Genomic DNA, 18,475 nt, shown 5'->3' on the forward strand with positions numbered 1-18,475 from the left:
CGGCTACCCCCTCTCACAACCAACGTTAACGTTGGAGAGAGGCAAGGTGAGGCTCCTAAGTCTCACCGGGGTAATCGGCCTAGGCATAGCTGGTCGGGTAGGCCTCATGCAGCTAACTCCACCCCTTCATCACACCATCAAGAGGCAAACTTCAGGGAAATGCCTGGGGTCGGACAACAGCAATACAGCCGTATGGTCAGGACATCAACTCCTAGTTCTCAACCTTCCTCGAGAACGCCCAGGAGAGCTCGAGGAAATTCCCGAAGGAGATCCGGGGAGGGCCAACGACGTCAGCCCGTCCCAGGAGACCGTCCTGCGCCTCGTCCAGCTCGCCCAGAGCGGGACCAGCAAGCTGGCAGGGCCAAAAGGCCCCCACCAAATTTGATCCGTCCAGACGGAACTAGGATCGCCTCCCCAGTCAGGCATCCTCCTTCTCCAATCAGATATCCGTCTCCTCAGCCCGTCCGAGACATCCCAACTTACGGGAGTAGTAGGAGAAACCCACCGTCAGCGGGACCTTCCCAGCATAGTAGGGCGCCTGGAGAAAGCTCAGGTCCTCACCACCACAGACGCACTCCGAGCCTGTCCAGCAGGAGTCATTGGACCGGCAGCCGCCGGAGTGATCTCTCCGGAGGAGACCTGCGTCAGCGACTGAGTTTGGCACAGAGCCACAAGACCACCCAGGGAGGTGACCTTCGAGATCGCCTCAACTCTCACAGAGAGGACAGGGCTAGGGATGGTAGTCAGGCTCGCTCGGCGGGAGTCCGATCCGAAGTACGTAACGGAGGGAATGTCCCAAATAACCTATCTCAAGATAGGAGGGGCAACAACCCACCTAATATGTACAATGGGTCCGGAGTTGTAGAACAGCCCTGGAATAACCCAGGATCTCAGGACCAAACCCTCGAGCGCCTAACTCAGATGGAGGAACTGATGCGGAAGCTCCTAACAGAAAAAGAAAAAGACGAGTATGATTCGGGCGACGAAATGGAACTCTTCTCCCCCAATATAGCAGCGACGGCATACCCATCTGGTTTCTGTATGCCCCACTTGTCAAAGTTCAACGGGGAGGGGGACGGGGACCCGTCGGACCATTTGGGGATGTTCAACACCCTAATGATGGCCCATAACATTGGCCCGGAGCTGCGTTGCTTGATCTTCCCTTCCACACTGATCGGACCTGCCAGGCAATGGTTCAAGCAGAGTAAAAGACAGTCAATCAGCTCCTGGAAGACTTTCTCAGCTGACTTCAAAAGGGCATTCCGCGCCTCCCAGGCCGCCCGAGTCCAAGCCGATTCCCTAGCTAACGTGAGACAGCAGCCCGGGGAAACGCTGAAAGCCTACTTGAGCAGATTCGTGAATGTCGCTGCTCGAGCCCGAGACGCTGACGATAGCTCTAAGCTCATGGCCATGAGAACCAGAATCTTGGTCTGGGGAGACCTGTGGAAAGATATTCAGAGAAAGGGAGTCAGCTCGGTTTATGAATTCCTTAACAGAGCCCAAGAGTGGATAAACTTAGAAGAAGCTGAGGCTTCAGCCGTGGGGACCAGCCAGGTTCCCGAGAAGCCTGCGGGAGCAAGGACAGAGATCGTGGTGGCGATCCCCGACGTCGTGCAGAACAACCAGCCCGGTGGTGGCAAAAGAAAGGGGAATGGTGAAAACAGCCAGCACGGTCAAAAGAAGAATAAGTCCGTAGATAAGTTCAAGCCCGTGTTTACAGCATATACCGAGCTCACCCAGTCCAGGGAAAGCATCTTCCTGGCCAACTCTACTCGGGTCCCCTAGAAGAGGCCGGAACCATTGAAACACCACAAGGGAAAGAGAGATACTTCAAAGTTCTGCCGTTTCCATAACGACGTCGGCCACAATACCGACGATTGCAGGCATCTAAAAGATGAAATCGAGACTCTCATCCGAGCAGGCCCCTTGGCGCAATATTTGCAAAACATGGTCCCAGCGGGTCAACCTGCTCCAGAAGTCCCAGCCAGTCAGCCTGGGCCTCGGGTAGATCAGGACATCCCTCCTCTTGTGGTCGAAGGGGAGATATCCACCATCTCTGGAGGACCGCACATGGCTGGCACGAGCAGAGGCACCCAGAAGAGGTATGTGAATGAGTTAAAGGCCCACAACGGAGCGGAGTTCATCCCGGAGCAGCGTCATTCAAAACAACAGTGGTTAGAGAAGCAACCGATTACTTTTACAGAGGAAGACGCAGGCCATGTCCAATTCCTCCATAATGATCCCTTGGTCGTAGCAGTCCAGCTCGCCAACCGGAAAGTGAGGAGAGTGTTGGTGGACAACGGAAGCTCGGTGAACCTCCTCTTCCGATCCACATTAGAAAAGATGGGTCTAACAGTCGCCGAGCTAAAGGCGACCTCCATGATGCTGTATGGTTTTTCAGGAGAAGGATCGGCAGCGATAGGGACGATCGAGCTGGTGATCACCCTAGGAGAAGAGTCTCGGACAGTCTCCAAGCTACTTGAGTTCGTGGTCATTGACTGCTCCGCTGCCTACAACGCCATTTTGGGCCGACCTACGCTCATAGCTTTCGAGGCCATCACTTCCATTCGACACCTCGCCATGAAATTCCCTACTTCAACAGGGATCTGCACCATCAAGGGCGATCAACTCGCTGCCAGGGAATGCTACAGTATTTCCATGAAGGGAAAGTCCAAACCCGGGCAGCTGGCTATGCCCATTTCGAGTGAAGAGGAATCCCAGGAGCCCTTAGTGGCTCTTGAGATTGAAAAACCTCAAAACGCCCAAGGGGAAAGTGTCGCCCTTAGTGAGGACATTGACCCCCGAGAAGGCGAGGACAGATCTGAGCTCCAGGCTTTTGAGGAGCTCGAGGAGGTGAACATTGATAAACAAAATTCGTCACGGACGGTTAAGCTTGGGAAGAACCTCTGCGACAAGAGAAAGGCAGAGCTGATTACGTTTCAGAAGAATATCTTGGACGTATTCGCATGGTCCCACGAGGACATGGTGGGGATCAGTCTGAGTGTCATCATGCACACGCTCCATCTGGATAAAAGCGTTCCTGCCAAGTCTCAAAAGCAAAGGCGTTTAGGAACAACCCGAGCTGAAGCCCTAGAAGAAGAGGTGGCCCGGCTCAAAAAGTGTGGCTTCATCCGCGAAGCCAAATTTCCAGTTTGGGTCGCCAACCCCGTGCTAGTTCCAAAGCCCAACGGAAAATGGCGGACCTGCATTGACTTCTCCGACCTGAATAAAGCCTGCCCCAAGGATTGCTTTCCATTGCCTAGGATCGATCAGTTGGTGGATGCTACGGCGGGGCACGAGCTCATGTCCTTCATGGATGCGTACTCAGGCTACAATCAGATCGCGATGAATCCGGCAGACCAGGAACACACCAGCTTCATGACCCCAACGAATGTCTATTGCTATAAGGTCATGCCGTTTGGTCTGAAGAATGCCGGAACTACCTACCAGAGGCTAGTAAACAGAATGTTCGCGTACCAGATCGGAAAGAACATGGAGGTGTATGTTGATGACATGCTCGTCAAGTAAAAAACTGCCGACAACCATGTTTCCGACCTAGAAGAATGTTTTAAAATACTACGGGAATACGGCATGAGGCTCAATCCTCAGAAATGCACGTTCGGTGTCGCATCAGGGAAATTCCTGGGGTTCATAGTCAATACCCATGGAATCGAGGCAAACCCCGAAAAAATCAGGTCACTGCTCGAGCTTCCTTCCCCCAGGTCGCAGAAAGATGTCCAAGGCCTCACAGGAAGAGTAGCAGCACTCAACCGGTTAATTTCCAAGTCAACCGACAAGTGTTTGCCCTTCTACAACCTGCTCCGGGGAAGCAAGAAATTTGAGTGGACAGTAGAGTGCGAAAGCGCATTCCTCGATCTGAAGGCGCATCTGGCTGAACCGCCCGTGCTGTCCAAGCCCAGGGCAAGATAGTCTCTTTTCCTCTACCTGGCAGTCACTGGGGATGCAGCTAGCGCCGTGCTGGTACGAGAAGAGGACCAAGTTCAAAAGCCAGTTTACTACATCAGCAAGAGACTCCTCGAAGCAGAATCACGGTACCCACTGATGGAAAAACTGGCGTTTTGCCTAATCACAGCCTCGCGAAAGCTCAGACCGTATTTCCAGTCCCACTCGATACACGTCATGACCGATCAGCCTCTAAGGCAGGTTTTGCAAAAGCCTGAAGCATCAGGACGTTTGTTAAAATGGGCGGTCGAGCTCAGTTAGTTCGAGATTTTTTATACTCCACGAACTGCCATAAAAAGTCAGGCGTTGGCTGACTTCGTGGCGGAGTGCACGGGATTCCAGGAGGATCCATCAGAAGGCCTACCTCAAGTCGCCTCGCCGCGTTCGTCGTGGAAGATCTTCGTTGATGGTTCATCTAACGAGAGCGGCTCCGGGGCTGGAATCATTCTAATATCCCCCGAGGGACATAGGTTCCACTCGGAGCTAAGGTTCGGGTTCAAGGCATCCAACAATGAGGCAGAGTACGAAGCTTTGTAGCTGGGCTAAGAGTAGCTCAGGAGTTAAAGGCGAGCTCCGTCCAGTGCTTCAGTGACTCCCAACTCGTGGTAAACCAGGTTCTGGGCGAATATCAGGCGCGGGGACCCAAGATGGCCGCCTATTTGGCGAAGGTAAAAACTGAGCTGTCCGCATTTGAGCGAGGATCGATCGAACAGATGCCTCTGGAACAGAATGCCAACGCAGATGCTCTCGCCAAACTCGCCACCTCGGGAGAGATAGAAACCCTGGGATTGGTTCCAATAGAATTTTTGAAAGAACCAAGTATAGAAGGAGATCGAGCAGAGGTCGAGATGATTGATGCCAGACCGACCTGGATGACCCCCATTCTTGAGTATCTCGTCGAGGGCAAGCTGCCTGAAGAGCGTAACGATGCACGGCGAATCTTGTATCAAGCTCCGAGGTACACGCTGGTCGATGGTGTGCTATACCGACGTGGACACTCCCTACCTCTCCTCCGGTGCGTTCATCCAGGTGAGGCACAGGCCATCTTGCAGGACATTCACGAAGGATTCTGTGGAGACCATGCTGGGGGGCAAAGCCTGGCCTTAAAGGTTCTCAGGCGAGGGTATTACTGGCCAACTCTGTCCAAAGACTCGATTTCATATGTGAAAAAGTGCGACAAGTGTCAGCGCTTCACTGTGGTTGCACGAGCTCCTCCAGTCGAACTGAAAATGATCTCGGCCCCTTGGCCATTCGCCGTTTGGGGGATAGATTTAGTAGGCGCCCTGCCTACCAGAAAGGGCGGGGTCCGCTACGCTGTGGTAGCCATCGACTACTTTACTAAGTGGGCCGAGGCAGAGCCGTTGGCAACAATAACATCAAAGAAGGTACTCAACTTTGTGGTTAAAAGCATCATTTGTCGATTCGGCCTGCCGAAGAAGATTGTCTCCGACAACGGCACTCAGTTCGACAGCGACCTGTTCACTGAGTTTTGTGAAAGGCACGGGATTGTGAAAAGCTTCTCCTCTGTGGCCTATCCTCAAGCAAACGGCCAGGTCGAGGCTGTCAACAAAACTCTCAAGGCGAGCCTCAAGAAGAGGCTAGATGAGGCAAAGGGGGTCTGGACAGAACAGCTCCCCCAGGTCCTTTGGGCATACCGGACCTCGCATCGAACTCCTACGGGTCACACTCCTTTCTCCCTAACCTTTGGGAATGAAGTAGTCCTCCCCGTGGAAATTAAAGTTCTGTCGCATAGAGTTCAGTCCTACGACCAAGATAGGAACCACGAGCTCCTATGCCATTCCCTAGACCTTATCGATGAAAGGCAAGAGGATTCGCAACTCCAGCTCGCCCATTACCAGCAAAAGATCGCTCACTACTTCAACGCTAAAGTCAAAAAACGTACCTTTAGCGTTGGCGACTTGGTCCTAAGAAGAGTTTTCCTGGCCGGAAAAGATCCCAAGGATAGAGTCTTAGGACCGAACTGGGAAGGACCATACTAGGTCATTGAAGTCATCAAGGAAGGAGCTTGTAAGTTAGCTCGACTTGATGGAGGGGCAGTCCCACGGACTTGGAACGCCATCCACTTGAAGAAATATTATCAATGATCCACTTGTAAGGCCACTTTTTATGTATTAATAAAAATCAAGTTTTTCCTTTTTTTGCAAGTGTAATCTTAAAGTAACCAGAAAAGACCCTTTCCCAGTTACTTGGGGGGCATATGGTACCTGGATATAACCAGGTCTCCTTAACGACTTAGGTGTTGATTCTTATCAATGTATAAGGGTTAACGCGAACTAAGTCCTATCCTGGTTTTAACCAGGTCATAAAACTTAGAAGTTAACTTAAATTTATTGATCGTGGTTCTTATTAAAGAGCACGAGATATGGATAAAAAGTTGACGCGAACTAAGTTTTCAAAATAAGCTCCTGGTTTTAACCGGGTCATAAAACTTAGAAGTTAACTTAAATTTATTGATCGTGGTTCTTCTTAAAGAGCACGAGATATGGATAAAAAGTTGACGCGAACTAAGTTTTCAAAATAAGCTCCTAGTTTTAACTGGATCATAAAACTTAGAAGTTAACTTAAATTTATTGATCGTGGTTCTTCTTAAAGAGCACGAGATACAGATAAAAAGTTGACGCGAACTAAGTTTTCAAAATAAGCTCCTGGTTTTAACCGGGTCATAAAACTTAGAAGTTAACTTAAATTTATTGATCGTGGTTCTTCTTAAAGGGCTCGGGATATAAATAACGGTTAACACGAACTAAGTTTATCAAACAACAAAATATGTGTATTATAGCCGAAAGCATGAAGAAATACACAAGTTAAAATTGCAAGGCAAATTGTCTCGAGGAAAAAATACCTCGTCCTAGAGATTACATAAAATACTTCAAAATAAAGAGAAGAAAAAATGCCCTAAGCCCCGTCGGTCGGCCCCTTGGAGGTCGCGGTCTCATCCTGCTCCGCCGCACCAGAGGCTTCCCCAGTCTCCGAAGGCGGCACCTCTTTGTCAAAGCGGGCTTGGAACTTCACCAACAAGTGCGCCCAGAGACCCGACAGCATGAAGGAGAAGTCAGCCTCCGGGTTGTGGGCCCAGCAGCGATAGAACAGTTCCTGCATGGACTGTTCCGAGGTGGCCCGTTCAGCTTCAAGGGCGGCCTGGGCCTCGGTCTTCGCTGCCTCGAGGTCAGTTCGCGAGGTGGCAAGGGATGTCTCAAGCTCTTTGACCTTCGAGCGGGTCCTCTCTAACTTGGCCTTCGAGGTCGCCAGTGCATCTTTCGCCACCTGAGCCTCCTGAAGGGCGGCTTGGCGACCAGCCCTCATCTCCTCGAGCTGAGCTCTGGTCCTGGCGATGCCTCGGTGTACGGCAGCGATGCCCTGCGAGAAATGGGAGATAAATTGGCTTAGTGGAAAAATAAGGCAGTGTGTGACGGGTAAAGCCTTAAAAGAATGGGGCAGCTTACCGTTAGGGTCATGTCCATCGATGACTCTATTACGTGGACCGGGCTCAGTGTCTCAATAGCCCGGAGCTCCTTCTCTTTGAACTTGTAGAAATGTTTGATGGCATAGCTCGCCGATTCATACACCGTCCCCCGAAAGGCTTCTGGGATCTTCTCCAGATCCTGGGCGTTGACCGTGATGCGTACGCCAGGGGCCACTGCAGCCGGCGTCACAACCTCCGTTCCTACGTCCTGGGCGGCTGATGGAGATCGCTGGGTCGGCGGGGGCATGTGTCTTGTTCCGCCAGCAAGAAGAATTGCCCCCCCGACCTGTGATGGTGGGGTTTTCTCCTTCTCCTTTGCCGGAGATTTGGTGGAGCCCCCAGCCGTGCTCTTGGACCCTCGGAGCCTTTTCAATCTTGGCCCTGCCGGGGGACTCCCCCCGAAGTCTATGTCCCGTAGACTATCCTCGGGCTGAGACATCTCTTCTGCGAAAACAAAAAACATGGTTATTACAAGTTAGCAATCAGGCAGAAATAAAAGCAAAAGGTTAAAGGCAAAAAGTATACGGATATTAAAGGAGCCCTACCCCCCGAGCTAGAAGAACCTAAGACGATTATTTCCCGAAAAGGCGCAAGTTCCGGGTCCGGTTCTGACTCGGGACTAGACTCTTCTACATACTGACTAAGCCCCGGAGCATAGATACCTCTCTGGAGTGATGGCCATGTGCGCAAATCGGTCCCATACTCCTAAAAAATGATCGACCTAAAAGCTAGGGTGTTATCTACTACTATGGTACCCCTAGGCCGGCTATCTTGGTGATCCAGCACGAGCCGGTCAACACAATGGAGCAGGAGTGTGTTCAGGTCCGGGTTCCTTCGGTGACGATGGACGATCTGCCTAGGGTTGAACCTAACCAGCCAGGGGTCCGCAGTGGCTCTATCTACATTCCTAAGCAAGAAAGGGTTACCTTGGCCGGAAGGACCCGCGGCTGCTCCAGATTGGATCCTCTCCTCGTCCATCCCCTGGGCGACCTCCAAGTTCCTCTTCCTATTCCTCACAAGTGGAACTTTAGCTGCCTCGTCCTCCTCGTCCTCCTCTTCCGCGACCTCCTCCACGGTGATAGGTCTGTTTACGCGAGCTGGGGGCGGCCCCTGGGGCCTCTTCAGGTTCAAAGTCTGATTCGGGAAAATCAGTTTGCAGAACAACATCGTCTCGTCCGTCATGAGCACGCGATAGTCCTTTTCACTGGGGGGCAAGCCCGCCAGTGTTTCATATTGACCCTCGAGGGTCACAGACTTTTCGGTCCTCGCGTAGATGGATGAAAAATTGGGCTGGAATCAGAATGGAATACGGGACGAGCTAAAATTAAACAACACTTAAAAGGCGAGCTAAGGTCAGGGTTCACTTACGAGGACGGTTGAAGTAGTGGTGCTCACAGTTCCGGAACCCAGTTGACATGAAGAACTGGTCCTTGAAGTCATTTGGATGGCTTGGCAGCTCGATGACCGCCGCCGTATTAGGGAAACAGGTTAAATAGTAAAACATGTCACCTCGCCCCCGCTGATCCGGGCTGGCTTTGAGGCAAAAGAAATATAAAATATCAGCAGGAGTAGGGACCTCCCACTCCTACTTCTTGAATAAGTACCTCAACCCTGCCAGCAGACGGTAGGAGTTGGGGGGGAGCTGAAAAGGGGCCAACCCCACGTAGTTCAGGAAATCAGCGAAGTACTGATCCAGGGGGAGGAAGGCCCCTGCCTTGAAGTGTTCACCACTCTAGGCCGCAAACGATTCGTCTAGCGGCGTGCAGCTCAGCTCGCCCTCCGCAGCAGGTCGGGCTATAACTGAGGCTTTCCCCAGTGGGATCTTGTGGGTGAGGAAGAGTTTGTTGATCTTCACCTGATCGGTCACCTTTGAGACGATTCTCTCCGCCTCAAAGAATGCGTCGGGGGCCACCTCGACTTGTTTCTCCACGGCCGACCCAAAGTTGGGGATCGGCGAGCTGGGCATCACCGCCTTTCCCTTCTCCTGCCGGGAGGCCGAGCTTCCAACGTTCTTCTGAGGGAGGTTCTTTTTTGGAGCCATCTGGTCACCTAGTGAACCTAAGAAAACATTTTAGAAAGGGCGACCCAAGCAAGAGGAAGAATAATTATTAGTGGCATGAGCTGAGGTAAGCCCAGCTCGTGGGAGGCGGAACCACGCGGTTCAGTGAACACGCGCGCGTACTCCCAACAGATCCCAGATTACTCGGAATTCGCGTGTCAGGAGGTTCAGAGTAAAATTTTCCTTGGGAGGAAAGTTTCAGTAGGCAGGAATTGCAAAACCGCCCATGAGGCGTGTTCCCTAATCTACCCAGTTTTGCACCCAAAATTCCCAAAACTCCTACCCAGAAATTGTTCCAGAAAAGCATCCTGAAACCCATGCTCTAAGGCGATTTCCTACAATAAGTATGTCCTAACCTAAAAAGGGCTGTCACCCTCCATGTCCACGCAACCCAGAAAACCCTTGCATGCGGCTATAGTAAAGTTTTTTTTACCTAAGCTACAGTAGCATGTTTTCAAAATGAACAGGGTCAAGAAACTTACAGTATATGGCTGGAAGGTCGAAGAGAGTGCTGCGTTGATAGGAGCTTCGTCGGTGAAATAGCTTCCAAAGCTTCGGAGAAACTCGTGCGCCTAAGCTTCTTGAACAATGAAAATGGCAGCAACAGAGGCGCGGGATTCGTTTTTCTGAAAGTTAGAGAGGGAAGAAGGAAAGGAATTTGGGAAATTTTGAATGAAGGGGTGGCCCGTGCGTAGGGTGGCCACCCCCTTTTTATATACGTGAAGGATCACGTGTAGAAGGCTCTTGGATGACCCTAGTGAGGGATCCGAGGCCTTCAACTCGAAATACGAAACGACGGCTGGGCTTAGACTAGGCCATTAAATGCGGCTCTCGTAAAACGTACCGTCACCACCCACGGCGTTCCACGTATCAGACACCTGCACAAAAAGTGGAATGTGAAGGGTTGTGGGGAAGTCTAAAAGCCCCTACTGTGGTCTTCTATATATGACGTCATATACCACGAGCAGGAGCTTGGGGGGCAGATGTACGCCCTGGGTTTCCCACGGGCTGATTAGCCAGTGAATTTCCCCAGGTCGGAGATCCTGTTTTCAAGGTCGTACCCCCTTTAGCTCGAGGTATCCTCAAGGACTCGCCCAGGACTGCCCAAGACTGGGGGAAGGAGTCTGAAGGCCGAAGGTCGGGTCAGGGAAGAAGCTCGTGGTACGAGCTTCTCATGGATCTCTGACCCTTTGTAAAGTCAACACACGCAAGATAAACGTGCCTATATCTGACATCACGTGTCCGATATCTCCCTGACTTCTTGGACATGCAGCAGGAACATGCGGATTCAGACACCCACGGCTGGGTTGGGCCGTGCGGCCCATTATCTTCTTATCTATTGACTTGACCATACTTATGTGTCAGGTTTAGGAATTAATCATGAATGTCACAGAGTTGATATGGCAAATAAGAAGGTCACGGGATGACCTCCTTACCAACTTCCAGGTGCCTTCTCCTGTAAATATGGAGACCTTGGGAGTTGATAAGGGTGGGAAAAACAATAGTCTCCAAAGAGATATACACTTTGTAACCAAATACCCAGAATATATCAATAATATTGACTAGTGGAGTAGAAGGATTTTATCCTTTGAACCACTTAAAAACGTCTCTTGAGTCACCTAGTTCATCCTCTAAGATTTCATATCTGTGACGGTTCTATTTTCAGCACTAATCCTTTTCTCTCTTTCTCTTAATTACCTGTTGGCGAAGAACCGCGTCAACAACGTTAATTATAATTAACGGGATAAGTGAGAAATATCAGTTTTTCCCTTGAGTGGTTATGAAGGTTTTAAAGGACCCTGGGGCTGTTTTAGTCTTCTATCCATAAGATATGCTTAAGCTTGGTTGGTTGTGGGAGGGTCTAAGGTAAAATAGAGCAGCTTATCTCTTTTCTCTCCCGACCATCTATTCTCTCTCTTTTGGGTTGGATTTTTTGAAGGGAACTTGAGGATTCAAGCTAGAGGATTAAGATGTGGGTACTTAGGATCGTGTTAGTAAGAATTATAAGTCTTAGTTTATGGTTTTACTCTGTTTTGAAGTTATTTATATGCTTGATGTCTTGGTTGTAGAATTAGGTAATTGGTGATGTTTCAAGTGGTTTATGGCTTGGGTTTGTTGGTGGTAATGTTTTGGTGATGATTGGTGGTGATTTTGGTATTGTTTGGCTGAGGTTTAAATTGGGAAATATGCAGGAGAGTTCGCAGGGTCAAGTCGCGACCGAGTTCATGCAAGTGCGACTTGACCCATTCCAGGGCCTCCCCTGGGCTCTGTCTAGTAGGCGTGCCACGACCCACAAGGTCAAGTCACGACTTGCCCCTAGCACCCCAAACAGGGACTCTCTATCTTGGGGCCATGCCGCGGCCCCTAGGGGGCAGGTCACGGCCCTCCCCTCTTTTTTATGCCAGGATGGGTTTTTAAGAGTTTCAAGCGCTGGTTTTCATTTCTTAAGGCTTGGGATCAAATCTTCTAATCGTTTTAGTACGATTCGAGGTTCCGGAATTGGAGTTTTAGACCATAAACCTTTCATTAATTATTTTATTGATGGGATTTCATATTAGTTATGACTAGGTGACCTCTAAGTGACTTAAGGACCAATCGTTCGCAAGGGTCGTTCTTTTATTATTTCACGCTCGTATCAGAGGTAAGAAAAATTCACCCAGTATGTGACATGCATGGTTATTGATGAGGCATGTTGAGTGCTCTATATATGGACATTGATTGCATTGTAAATGCCTAGCAAATTCTCTTATTTGTGAATGGCACTGACTTATTAGTCAGAAACGGCATTGGTGTTAGTACTGTTCGTGAAGTCTTGACTTATCAGTCATGATTGGCTGTAGTACTAAGCACTGGTCGTATGGCATTGGCTTATAAGTCAAGAGCGACATTAATGTGTTTAACACGGGCCAAAATGTTTAGATCTAATCAACATGAGCATTAAATGCTTGACCGTCCTATTGGTCGAAGAAAAGTAAAGCGGTAGTCTAGTCTAAAGGCTAGTTACTTAGAGCCAGAGCCAAAAGGCTCAGATGACTCATTAGTCACTTATCCAGTAAGTGACTCATTAGTCACCTATCTAGAGAGTGACTCATTAGTCACCTATCTACAGAATGACTCATTAGTCATCTACCTAGAGAGACTTATTAGTCATTTATCCAGAATGACTTATTAGTTATATTTCATCTCATTAGGGCTCCAAGCCCCTGATTCAATTATTTATAATGTATACGTGCAATAATAAGTTTTCTTGCTGAGTCTTGGCTCACAGGTGCTATGTGGTGCAGGTAAAGGGAAAAAAAAGCTCACCCAGTCTTGAGTGGAGAGCTTAAGTGGCGATGTGTACATTTGCGGCCGCTTGACTTCCACGACCAAGGTGCTTCTCAAGGGAACTAGGGTTTAACCCTATTTTTGCCGTTTAGGTCGGCGAGTTGTAACTTTTATACTGTAATGACCATTTTGGATTGTAAATAATTTTGTAAACACTTTTAAGTCAGCGGGTTTAATGTTTTTAATAAAATATATCAATTCCTTTTGACCAGATTTTTACCCTGGCCTATTAATAACACCTAGATGCACGTTTATAATCTAATAACTTGCTTATGAGTTAAGCACTGTTTAATGTACATATAGTAACGGTCTTGGGTTATCCAGGACGTTACGGTCACCTCGGGACCTCGCCGTCATGATTGCCTTGGTTTTACATTGCCCAAAAAACATTTATGCTTCAACGGTTGAGTGTGATGGGGTGACTTCACATATGCAAAACCAATATTGATCAAAACACATTATCTATTGGCAAAACCATCCTAAAAACCATACAAAGGAAAGGGTTTTTACGTCGTTCTACACCTGACCTTACGTAAAAACTCATATTCGATCAATTACAATGATATTTTAAGTTTGCTTTGCCACAATATAGCTCTAATTGACAATTTTATTTTAAAAGAAATGTAAACACCATTATTTTTTGTAGTGTGTGGAAAAAAAACAATTGTCATTGTTTTTCAAAAGTTTTTTCTTTGACAAAAAATGAATTACTAAATATTAAGTAGGGAAAAAATTAGTAATCCTCTCGACAAATAATACAGCGAGAGAGTTAAATAACATATTTATGATTCCTTTCACATGAGAAAATGATTTATTTATAAATCTAGCCAAAAACAATTTATATGAATAAGTGTTTTAGGGGTGTCTGTGATACAGGAACCCAAAATGTTGTATCGTTACTGCACACCCTCTAAAATATCATTTGAGGTATTTGAATACTAATTATTTTTTATGACGATATTTATTTTATTTATAGTGAAAATTCTACGAATTTTCAAATTTTTTTTGAATAGTTTACATTACTAAAAGCATAGTTCAAACTAATTAATTTTACACGCGTATAAAAAAAAAAAGTAAGCGTGCAATAAATTGTTTGACCTCTGTTTACAGCATAGTAAACTATTCTTATTTTTTTTTAAATTTGGAGGATACTAACAATAACTACAACATATTGAATAAAAATACTCCCAACTGACATTTTTTGTGGCGTGCTGTACCCATTTAGCACAAGGACTCCTCTATTACAGCGGCTCCCAAGTCTTTTATTTATTAAAGTAATTGGTTAAGAAAGCCAAGAATTTCTCATATAGTTTAATAAGCGGCTAAAAGATCAACAAAATACTAAAGATGGAAACATTATCCAAACTTTAATGATCATTATACATATACTAAGTACTCTTAAAGTCTAAAACACACAAAACAAATTTTGAAGACAATTATTGGAAGACTAAAAAATTGTAATCAACAATAACCCCACCTATATGTCATCCATCTCCGTACGAAGTTAACATTTTGTTTTGCATGTCGACATGACTGACTATAGTACTACTGCTTGATTCCCCATTTATGATGTCAATAGAGTTCGAAACTAAAGGTTCCAGCAAGTACTCCTCTTCAGATAACCAGTAGTCTTCGTTCTGTGGATGCTTTTTGATAGTTCTCAATCCCTCTAATTCCATTGCCACTTCTTTCATGCTTGGCCTTTTCTCACCTTTTAACCTCAAACATCTACCAGCAAGATTCGCCACTTCCATTAGAACTTTAACATTTTCTTCTTTCACAATGTCAACGTCCAAAATATCAAGTATTGTGCCATCTTTTAAAGCAGAGACAAAATATTTTGCGAGATTTCTGTCTTTCTCAGGTCTGTCAAAAGCAAGTGCTTTCTTCCTTGTTAGTATTTCTGCTAATACAACTCCAAAACTATACACATCGCTTTTGTCCGTTAATTTGCTTGAATGCATGTATTCTGGATCCAAGTATCCAAATGTTCCTTGCACAATCGTTTGTAGTTGATTTTGATCAAGTGGATTTAATCGAGAAGCTCCAAAATCTGAGACTTTTGCTGTATAATTATCGTCCAATAGTATATTCGCTGTCTTCACATCTCTGTGTATGATTTGTGTGATAGTCTGGCAGTGCAGATAAGCAAGAGCTCCCGCAGTTTCTAAAGCTAGCTTCAATCTCAAGTTCCAAGAAAGTGGGGGAACTTCTTGGCTTGTGCAATGGATACGATCAAAAAGAGTGCCATTTGAAATGAATTCATATACTAACAAAGGCACCTCTGTCTCTAAACAACATCCAAAGAGTTTAACCACATTTTTGTGGTTGATTTGCATAAGCACAACCACCTCGTTGATAAACTTTTCAGATTGTGGTTGAACACCCACTTTTGACTTCTTGATTGCAACAAGTTTGTTATCCAATTCTCCTTTATAGACTGTTCCATAACCTCCCTCTCCAAGGATTCTGCTTTCATGGAAATTGTTTGTTGCCTTCTTAAGTTCTTCTATACTAAATATTTTAGTTGTATCTAGTGATCCTCCATGGCTTGACAGTTTCTGTTGCAACATTTTGCCTCCGTTTTGTTGGAAGAATTTTTCTTTGATCTTGATTAACTTTCTTTTTTTCAATATCCAAAAAATCATTATACTTGAAGCTGTAAAGACTATGACTCCCATGCATACACCTACAGCATAAACATATACATATATATATATGTATTGTCAGGACAGCTTAAATGTAATCATTAAGTATTTATAGTTTTGTTAATTATAATAACCTAACTTACACTTTAGTTAATATACAGTGCTTCGTATAATGGTAGGTTTTATTTATTTATTTATTTGGGAGATGGGGATTTGAAGATGTATTAATTACAACTACGCATAGCCTATGACCACTTATAATTGTAGTTTCCTTCATTTGCATTTAAATAACAAGAAACTCTATCTCCCGAATATATATGGTGTAACTTGCTGAACTTGACTGACATGGCTCTGTTTCTCATACGCCAGCTATCCAGCTTAATGTTTGTAGGTTGAGATTTTAGTTTAATTAACGTATAATAATTTTATACATCTACATAAAATATGTAATATATATATATTTATAAAAATAAATAATTATACTTTATAATGTAATTTATAAAAGAAAAAATTCTACAAATTACATTTTCATTTTGTGGTCGTAATTATGTTTATATTTCTATAATTACAAGCTTTGAAAATTTTGTAATTTCCAAAAACAGGTATAAATACTGGCCAAATTCGAGAAATTTTTCAATGTCAAAGAAAAAAATTAAAAATAATTTTCGGATAATATGCTTGCTAGCATCGAAATAATTACATACTCAACAAAATATAGAGGAAGAGAGAACGTGTCGAGGGGCCATTTATTTTACTGCGGATAGTTCAATATTATTTAGTGTGTAACTCTCTCCACATGAACTATAATACAAAAAAGATGAAGAAGAAAACAAAAAAAATGGTAATATTAATTAATTTAGAATAGTGTTGATTAAGTGAATACGTACTCAAGGAAACGTCGAGGATTAGATGTTCTGTTGATCGGCCGCTATTGCTGGGTGTATTTACCACACTACATGTAGTTCTATTGATAGGCGTATAGCCCACTCCACACGAGCAATTGAAACTCCCAGGTGTGTTTCTGCATGTGCCATTGATGCAGGGGTTATGTTTTTCGCACTCATCAATATCTGAAACAAAATTAAGTAAATAACGTCATAACTGGTCTTAACCATGAGTATAGTGCATATGTACTATATATATATTGTCTTAATTTTGTTAAAATAATTTATATAACCTTGACAACCATGTGGAAGGTATGGATTCCCTTTATAACCCTCAGACCACTGGCAAATGTAGCCAGATCCAGTGGTGGAGTTAACACACTTGCTATTTGCCTTGCACGAGTAATTCTCCAACTTTGGTGCTTCATCGCAGGACACGTTCTCAATTGACCAATCGATGACCATGGGAAGTTTCTCAATCTCAGCTAATTGTCTTGATCTGACGATTGTGCTGTTGAACTTGAACTTGTCTTTATCCACAATGAAGGCACTGCTGCACGGATTGAACTTGGCTACGTATTCGCGGTTGTAAAAACTGGTCAACTGAATTTCGATATTTTTATTAAGTCCCTTTGGAATCGAGATTTGACAACATCCAACGCCAGAGCAAGCCTCACCTAAGCTGTCCAAATCACTCTCTTGACATGAGGAGATGCAGCCGGTCGTGTAATTGCTGTTGCCCCGCTGTCCATTGATAGTTGCTTGTGTGTCGCAGCCGACGGCAACGAACTTGTTTTTGGTTTCAGAGATACTGAAATCGGCCACCGATTGCTTATAAATTATCAGTGTTTTCGCTGTAATATCATAGCATTCTTTTGCTACATACTGCATGACCTCCAATTCACCGTCTAGGGATATGTTAGCAACAACAATATTAGAATTCCACAGTAGTGGTATGGGATGATCAGAGTCGGAGGATTTCAAACAATTAATTAAAAACTTGTCTCCAAGCAGGGTAGTACAATTTTCTATTGTGCTGCAGGGATACGGAACATTTAGATGGCCGCATGTACTGCTATCGGGGCAGCCACGAGGCAAGGATGCGGCTGCCAATTTCATTGTGTTTATTAAGCCAATCATCAGCACTATCAACCACAAATTGAGATGCATCTGGAATTGAAAATAAAACGCCATGATTACAATAGCACCTTTTGATAATGGTTTTATAAACTTTGTTTGTGAAATGTTAACAGTTGATAGTCCCTTTTACAGGCATATGACTTAGCAGTAATGATCATCAGCGACTTAAGTCAATGTCAATCTTCTCTCTCACTGAATTCATACTCTTGATTGCACATATTGATCATCATATATATTTTTGTACTGCTACTAATCCTAACATTTTGTCCCCCTCGAATAATAATAATAATAATAATACTAGCCTAACTTTTTATGAATTCTAAGGTGGCAAGGTAATAAGGCAAGCCATGTGTAGATAATTATTAGCTACAAGCATGTTAGGTGTTTACATTAATATATTTCCTCACATGGTTGGTTTTGCATATTTAAATTTCTTTATCAGGCGAGGCATGTTTCTGCAATGAATTGTTGACTCAATTTTTTTGGGAAACTGTTGATGGATGGCCGCGCCTTATTAGTTATTATTGTACGTAGGTTAAGGAATTTTTAAAAAATATGAATTTTATTACGAGAATTATACTTTTTTTTAATTTATATGGAAAAAGTTATTAAAGAAAAAGTTAAAGTATAGAAAATTCAATTAGTAGCTAATTAAAATATAAAAATGATACATTGAGGTAATTTATCAAATTTATATTTTCTTTGATTTTGAAAGTAATTTTATTTTATTTTTAAATTTTTTTCCTTTATCTTTTTATTTTTTTTTTCAGTTATTTTTTATTTTTTTCCCTTACTTAATTTTCCTTCTATTTTTTCCTTTTTCCTTTTTCTTTCTACCAATTTTTTCCTAATCATTTTTTTCTTTGCATTTTTCCATTCTTTTTTTTTTTTCATTTATTTTTTTTTCTTTCATTTGTATTATTTTGTTTTTTTTGTTCATATTTTTTTTTTCATTCTATATTTTCTTCAT

General features: G+C 44.7%; 1 protein-coding gene across 1 annotated transcript; it reads right to left on the minus strand.

Annotated features, from left to right (window-relative positions):
• Positions 1–14,091: 14,091 nt before the first annotated feature.
• Positions 14,092–17,669, minus strand: LOC133800830 (wall-associated receptor kinase 2-like). Its single transcript, XM_062238895.1, has 3 exons — positions 16,659–17,669; positions 16,369–16,551; positions 14,092–15,522 (listed from the first exon to the last, which is right to left on the minus strand). The coding sequence occupies exons 1-3, from the start codon at positions 17,557–17,559 to the stop codon at positions 14,318–14,320; spliced, it is 2,289 nt and encodes a 762-aa protein (XP_062094879.1). The 5' UTR covers positions 17,560–17,669; the 3' UTR covers positions 14,092–14,317.
• Positions 17,670–18,475: the final 806 nt, after the last annotated feature.

Source organism: Humulus lupulus, chromosome 9 (genome assembly GCF_963169125.1).
Source record: "Humulus lupulus chromosome 9, drHumLupu1.1, whole genome shotgun sequence".
NCBI classification, from domain to species: domain Eukaryota; kingdom Viridiplantae; phylum Streptophyta; class Magnoliopsida; order Rosales; family Cannabaceae; genus Humulus; species Humulus lupulus.